The 8,275-nt window shown below is 29.9% G+C and overlaps 1 protein-coding gene across 1 annotated transcript; it reads right to left on the minus strand.

The window, feature by feature from the left end:
* Positions 1–579: 579 nt before the first annotated feature.
* Positions 580–1,963, minus strand: LOC138939805 (endocuticle structural glycoprotein SgAbd-8-like). Its single transcript, XM_070307995.1, has 2 exons — positions 1,923–1,963; positions 580–957 (listed from the first exon to the last, which is right to left on the minus strand). Exons 1-2 carry the CDS (start codon positions 1,932–1,934, stop codon positions 580–582), a joined length of 390 nt encoding a protein of 129 aa, XP_070164096.1. The 5' UTR covers positions 1,935–1,963.
* Positions 1,964–8,275: the final 6,312 nt, after the last annotated feature.

The following is an 8,275-nucleotide window of genomic DNA, read 5'->3' on the forward strand; positions in this document are numbered from 1 at the left end:
GAAATATCTGGCTCGCGCGTGTTTACAAAAATGTGATAAATTATCCTATTTCGTATCTTTCCTGCAGAATTGCTTCGCCATTTGTTCGCTTTAGAAAATTAGAATTTCATGAATTAAAAATAGCCTCTTTACAAACAATGCGGCATGTTGATTAGTATATAAAAGTAAATAAAAATCAAATAAATAATTTCGATCTCTTTCTCTCTCTCTCTCTCTCTCTCTCTCTCTCTCTACGTTCTTTTAAACATATTATTATACAAATTTGAATATGTAAAGATAGAGTATTTAAATATATATCGCTTCGTGTTTAAATCAAATCAGTTTTTTTACGACGTAGTGTGTGTAAGAATTATATATAATTAATCTTTCAATTATATTTATTAATTTTTCTGTCGTTTTCAATTTGCTATTCTTAATAAAGTGCGCATTGGATTTGTCTGGTTATCAAATAGATACATTAAGAATTTTTTTAGGAAATGTTTTATTTATATAAAGAAACCTATATATATATATATTTGTATATCATGGCTCGAGAGGTGTGCGCTTTGTCCGGAAATATTGCTAAACATTATAAATCATTTATTGATGCTTAAGATGCTCGGGTTGTGGGTGAGCAAGTACGTAGTCGACGGCCCTCTGGATTTGTTCGGGCACTGGTGGAGCAACTGGCAAGTGAGCACCCTGTGGGTGATATCCGTTTTCGTCGGCGGAGTATGAAACGGCGATCGGAGTGCCGTCAGGAGCGGTGTACTGATACTGACCCTGGGCGACAACCACGTGTTCTCCCTTAGGTCCGAGGGGCTGCGGCGAGCCCTGCTCGGAAGCGGTTATTCCGTTCTCGGTCTCATAGGCATAGTTGTAGGATCCTTCGGGCGAGATGTCCTGCGCTTGTTTCAGAATAGCCACCTGCTGTTGATGTTGAGCCACAGCGACGGCGACTAAAGCGAGGGATACAATCTGAAACGGAAAAATACGTATAGTAAGACAAACAGTGAAAAGTGCAATTTAATATAATTGTATTAAAGGTATAAAATTGTATAAAAGCGTCTCCTTTAGCGTTTGCACGTTGCATCAAATATTATTGATGATATAAAGATGCAGAAATTTTACCGAAAATTACTGTGCATTCTATAATCGAAAGTTTTCTAAACAGATAACGGTTATTTATTTAGCCGAATCATTATCGCGATCAAATTATATTGTCAAGTGAAAAAAGAACCACGCGCAAAAGATCTATCAATTAAATAATATATTGATGTTATTTACGTATCGTACGACGATTATATAAATTTAGTATAATTGGCCGGAAAGTACAGAAGGCAAAAAAATGTTATTTTGCGCGCTGAAAAAAATTACAGTTTTTATAGCGAATCCGTGAAAAAGATAAGGTATCATTGAAGTGTTAAATAATCCTGAGATAAGCGTTGATAGCTCATCTATAAGCGGATAATTAAGGATCCGTCGTTTTCCAACACGAGTCTCGTCTTTGATTAGTTGCATTAATTATCTATTCTTTCCTCAATTGATTAGCTAAGCGTTAATTAGATTATAACGGGATAATAACAAGCTGTTGTTGTCTCACAGCAATAGTAATGGGAGAAGATTAAAGCTCAAATGGGAAAAAAAAAAGACAAACCAAGAAGATATTAATATATTCCCGAATAAATAGTTAGTATTGATAAAGATTAAAAAAAAATTAAATTTTATAATTAAGCGTTTGAACATCCTACGGATTAGTGCTCATAAATATTAAAGAAAATAAATTTTGTGATAAATATTTTAAAATTTTTTCTGGAAAGATATAGAGTAAATTAAATTTGCATTAGTATGGGTGTTATATATTGATTGGGTTACTTTAGCTTTACGATTGATCTATTTGCAAATAGCGAAAGATTAAGTAAAAATAATGGTAAAGAACTCACAAGAAATTTCATTTTGTCGAATGTTTCGAATCTGCTGATTCTGCGTGATGAGATGTCGAGTGTGATCGCCATGAGATCCGAATGCGCTTTTATACGAAACCGTAGACCCCACTTTCCCTGATCGTAATGATACTCGAAAACGAGAAAAAGCCTGGGTTTCGTTTAGCCATGCCGGGAGGAAGGACAAGGAGAAAGAAGGAGGAAGCGAGAGAAATAGAGTCGTCCGGCTCCAAATAGAATCTTCTGTCAAAACGTATCTGTCGACTTGACCTTTCAGCGGGACACCTAAATTATGAATCGATTGCACAATAGTCCAAAAATTCGTTGCTTATTACTTGCTTGCGCGCGATATCCTCAAGGATTCATTGTTCGTAAGACGTAGCGCGCGATACAGATAAGATTCGAATGATCACTAATGATGAATGACGATTCGAACGTGCATCGCTATTTAGAAAGTTTCGTCCGTTATAAAATATCGTTTTACGATTTTGAAATCTAGATATTTCTTTAAATTTCTAAATCAATTCTAATTTAAATCGAGTGCTGCGAAGAGCATTTAAGATTTCGCTAAAATTCACGAATAATACAATCGGATATCCGTACTTTGGGTAGATTCTCGAAGATAAAATTGTCTCAGGTATTCCCGACATGTGAAAAAGTGTTACACAAAAAATTATTTTATTTGTAAATTACTATGAAAAAGTGCTCTACAAAATAATATCATTTTAACTCTATACAAAATAGTGTTATTTTAACTCTACAAAATAATGTCGTTTTAACTCTATACAAAATAGTATCATTTTAATTGTACAAAATTTTAACCAAAAAAATACTGTTGTACAAAATAGTTGTTTAAACTTCCTAGAAAAATAATGATATAAAAAAATTGCGCCAAATAAATAAAAATGTATGCTATAAAATTTGTTTCTTTCATTATTATTTAAATAAAAACACTTTAATTAAAAAAGAAACTGTTATACAAACTAGTTGTTTTAATTTTCTACAAAAATGATGATATCAAGAAATATTACAATTGAATAAAAAAATTTATGTTATAAAATTAATTTATTTTATTATTTCTAATATTAAGAAAAATTATATGAATAAAAATTTGTTATAAAGTTAATTTATTTTACTATTATCAATATTAAGAAAAATTATATTTAATAAATTGCAATATAATTAAAGTAGTAAAAACTTATGCAAAAATTAAAAATTAATACAAAATAAAAAAACAATTCTCGAAGATAAAATTGTCTCAGGTATTCCCGATAAGATTTGCATAATTCTAAAAGATTCTACGATAAATTATTCCTTAAGAAAAACTTGCGAAAGAAACTTGCACACCGCATGATCGCGTATACACTTTCGTGTTACCATCCCGATAAACTCGATTGCATTAAATCTACATATGTTTCGTGTCTTTACAAACCTTTTTTACTTAAAGTTATAGATGGATAATAAATTAATTTATTTTAATAAATAACAAATGCAACGCAGATTCTCTTGAAACAAATTATATTTATCAAATAGCGTTTTGAATCGTTTAGCTAGACAATTTGGTAATTGTATAAAGTTAATATAAATTAACATGAAAGATATATTTATATTACAATTTTTCGAAATGAAATTATTAGAGAAGAAGAATCGAAAACATCGGAAAATCTAAAAAGATGTAATATCGATAATTTAAAAATTATATTCTTGTGTGTTATAACACGGATAGTGGCAAATTGCAAAAGTAAAATTAATAAAGATGTCCGAGTTATAAAATTACAGTTTACAAACGATTAATCGAAGGAGGAGATATATTAACGGAAGCTATATGAGGAAACTTTAATGCTCGATCATTTTCTCTCTTTCTCTATCTTTTTTTTTTTTTTTTTTTTTTGTCGATACGTAACTGCAACTTCTTCCTCTGCTATTTACATATTTTTGATCAGGATTGTATCAATGACCGCGAACGAAAATAGCATACATTGAGCCATAAGTCTAAAAAAGTCAATCGGTAAAGAAAATGTTTTAAGAAATGTTGATTATAAAATAAAATACAATTTGAATTTTTATTCACATTTTATTTGAAATCGTTTCTGATAAAAGACAGATGTGGACGATATATTTATACAAGATAAATTTAAAAAAAAAAAAAAAGAAACTTGTTTTATTTTAAAAACGGAGCTCCGTTTATTTGGAAATCCCTCATTATGGTCGATAATTCATACGAGGAGAGAAAGATCGAAGACGCGTCGGCATTGCAACATCGACCTTGCTTAAGAATAAATGCCTTATGTCTAAACGTAGAAGGCCAGACAGCCGTCTCTCTTTTTCTAACACGAAAAGAGGAGACGAATTTCTCACAGCACAGTCAGAAACAATCGAAGCGATTGCAACGGCTTGCCCGCGAATGAGAGCGCCCGAGGTACGACAGGAACCACAGGACGCCGAAGCAAAAACGAAGATAAAACACAGTCGAAGTCCTTGTTCTTTCTTCGACGATATTACGTCTTTATCGGTGGCCATTTACTCAAGCAAATTATATCCGAATGAAACCTATGTGCTCGGCTATTCCTACGTCAGAATTTTACGAATGAAACCTGGATCCCCAGTTCCGATCTTTGCGAATGAGTGCGGTTAAATTTATTATCTGATATCAATCATTTTCGACGCATCATAATTATCGATTGATCATGATTATGTTTTGGATCAATTTAATTTGATTTTTTTAGATTCATTATATTTTGTATTATTTATTACATTGGACCATATGGTACATCCATCTTTATTATACATTGAATGTTTTGGTAACGAATAAATATTACTTTGAGTTAGTTTCACGATATTTTGCGTAGACGATCATAGTTTGTATTCGACATGTGAGAAAGTATGCGTAATCATTTCTCTCTTTGAATTAGACAAAGGTGTGAATATTACACATCTACCATAAATGCCGCTATGACAGCTTAATTATGTGCGATAACAGATTGCTATAATATCAGAATTAATCTTCATTTGAATTAATCTTTATTTTGTAAGCTACCATATGATATAAGCTTATTTTTGATCAAATAAAACGGTGCCAATTAATGTCCGTGCTAAAATTGCGTGCTATTAACGCGGCAGTGAATTATTCCAAAACAACACCGTAATTTAAGAGAGACATTTATTTAAATTGCTCTATATTTATATAGCTTACATAACGTTATGAAACTGTAGAGAATTATACATCTCTCTTTCTCTCTCTCTCTCTCTCTCTCTCTCTCTCTCTCTCTCTCTCTCTAATTAAAATATATAATTTAATTATGGAAAATTTCTACGCACCATGTTAATTACGCGGTACCCCATTATTCTAAAATTTATATTAGATTAGATTTGGTTAAAAGTTTACAAAATTTATTTCTATAAATTAATTTTATTTTCTATAAGAGAACCTTGAGTATATTAAATATACTATGATTGGCGTAATCGCCAAATTATGTTAAGTATCTATAAAAGACAAAATGGTTATCTTCACGTGATTTCTCAATGTCGAAACTAATCGTACAGAAAATTATTCATACAGAAATAAAAAACCAAAACACTATCTTAAGAAAGGATGAAAATCAGTACAATTAACGCGCGTTTATGACTTAAAAAAAAAATTAATTATTTGGCGAGACGATTTTAAGCATTTATAAAAAGATGAAGTAATCGTTCCTCAGAAGTATTCCATGGCAGTCATCTATCATCAGATATTTATGAATGACTGACCCTATCGTCTTTATAACGCAGCAGATATTTCAATTTAAGAATTATCACTCTGTGATAGTCGCAGATATCGTCAAGAAATCAAGCTGGCTCGTTAGCGATCGAATCTTCCGGAATTTTTTATTAAAACATGCTAATCCTATCAATCTTGTTATCCTTGTGACTAGTTTCTTCGAGGTCGTAATAAAACGGAATTCAGCAAACGTCGTCAGGCGAAACGAAATGTTTTTTATGTGACCACATAAACTCGAAACGCTATTATTATTATTATTATACGTATATGTACATATGGTATACACACAATTAAAACTGTTATATTACAAATAGTTTTCTCCCCTTGCAAGTAGACTCAATAAATCGAATTATTTCATACGAATATTAAAAATAAACATTTTATTACACATTATTAAGTCGTTTTATTTGGATAAGTATCTTGGATAAGCAGCAAAGAGATCATTTTGTTATTATTCACATAATATAATCGGTTCTAAATAAGAATGGCGAATGAAATAATTATCGACCAGATGAAAAAAAAAAAAATTCGTTGAAAGAATCATCGAGTTAAACTTCGGAGCATCATCCAACACCAACAAACATTTTAGCATAGGATCGCGTGATATGGCATAAGGCATTTGAATCAGCAATTATATAAGATTATAAGACATAAAATCCACAAACTCCCCTCACGATTCCATGCACGAAACGTGACAGCTGTTAAACGTTCAAAGCCGTTCATTTAATAAGCGCGAAACCCGTAATTTCTCACTCTTTAACGTGATTAACAAAGATGCATTCATAATTTATGGCTGTTCTCCTTTTGTTCCCGCTTGTATTTCTTGTCGTAAAAAATAAGTAGCTTTTACGCCAAACAAATAATTAGAAAATTAGAAGATCATAAAAATCAAACTGTAGCCACAGTTAATTTTACTTCGTACTTCGAAGATTTTGATCTAATGCTGAATTGACGATTTATCGGGATACAAATATTATTCAATTCAGTGCCATCGTATATTGAATCTAACGTCCTGTATCTAACTTTAGAATACCAGTATTTTATGTCATTGCAATGATATTATAAATTGCAAATATTTAATATCAATATATATTTAAGTATTAAATATGTTCCTGCTTGTATGTCAATATTTTTTAGTCACGTGATTAGTCACGTGTTTTCAAAAGTGTCATTATGCGATTTTAATCCTGTTTCCGTAATTTTTAGAAAGATCTTCTTTTCTCATAACAATAAACTCGAAAAGATAATAATGAAAGTTAAATTAAATTTTGATATCGATTGCAAACACATGCAATATCTTTCCATTAAAGCGTTATTTGTTTTTTAATGAATCTTATCTTATATAATTTAAAACAAACATATACACACACATGTATTCTCAAAATCTTTATTATATACGTATAATTATTTAAAGTCATTTTATGACGTCACATTTGTAACCATTATACATCATATTTTTAATTAAAATATATATTATTGTAATACGTTATACATAAAAATATATTGTACATATGTTATATCTGGAAATATATTGTATATTACAATACATTGCGGTGCACAATTTAAGTTTAGAAAATTTTTATGGAGATTATCTCTATATAGATCACTTTCTGCAACTTTCTGCCGTTTGTGATAAAAAATCGTTTCTTACAATTTAATGATAAAATAGATATCTAAATTATCTGTAAACAGTATTGTTTTGCTGTCTCAAGTATTAAAATTTAAAAAAATGTACAGCATCTTTTTTTTATATTTATACATTTAGAAAATTTTTAAAGATTTCATAGGCGATTGTCATATTCAATAATACATTATTTATAGTAATTATAATAAAATATAATGATTCGGTTATACACGAAGCGGAGGATTGGGTTGCATAGATACAGGAGACATTAGCCAATTGTTAGACTTAAAGAATTTCTCGTTAGTTACAGAGAAAAAATATAAAATTAAAAGTACTTTATATGTTTTTTAAAATTAAAAGCTTAATAGTTGTTCATAAATTACGTAAAATCATGCATAATATTATAAATATTATTATCGTTACAAAATAATGAGGAACTATGGAAAATAATACACTTGAAATAATCATAATTTCGAAATAGTATCACGTACAAGACAAGCGAATATTAAGAATTTATTTTCAAAAATGAATGACGACGAGACAAAAATTCTGGAGATTTTTCTAAATTTATCTTTTTTTCTAAAAAGTCTTCGAAGGCATGCGCGGTCTATCGAATCTTACATCATTGTCAAACCTCGATATCTAGAATTACGGTAATTATTATTATTGCATTGATCTTTCAAAGGTACGAGATGCAATTACGCGCAATGATTTTCTTTACAGTATAACATATAACTAATACTAACGCATTAACTCGAAACTAATATTTTTTGCGTGACAATAAAATGTCCCCATTATAGTTTATAAATCATCATAACGATAACCAAAGCACGATTATAAAAAGATCTTTTTATTTTTCATAAACTCATCAACTCTTACACAAATAAAATAATCGTTACTGTCTATAAATATCAATTATATAATTTTATAATCCTTATAATTTTGTAATGTGCTCACATTTGCAATGTAGTA

Source organism: Polyergus mexicanus, unplaced genomic scaffold (genome assembly GCF_030449975.1).
Source record: "Polyergus mexicanus isolate NDT 795.1 unplaced genomic scaffold, iyPolMexi1.0 SCAF_15, whole genome shotgun sequence".
Taxonomy (NCBI): Eukaryota; Metazoa; Arthropoda; class Insecta; order Hymenoptera; family Formicidae; genus Polyergus; species Polyergus mexicanus.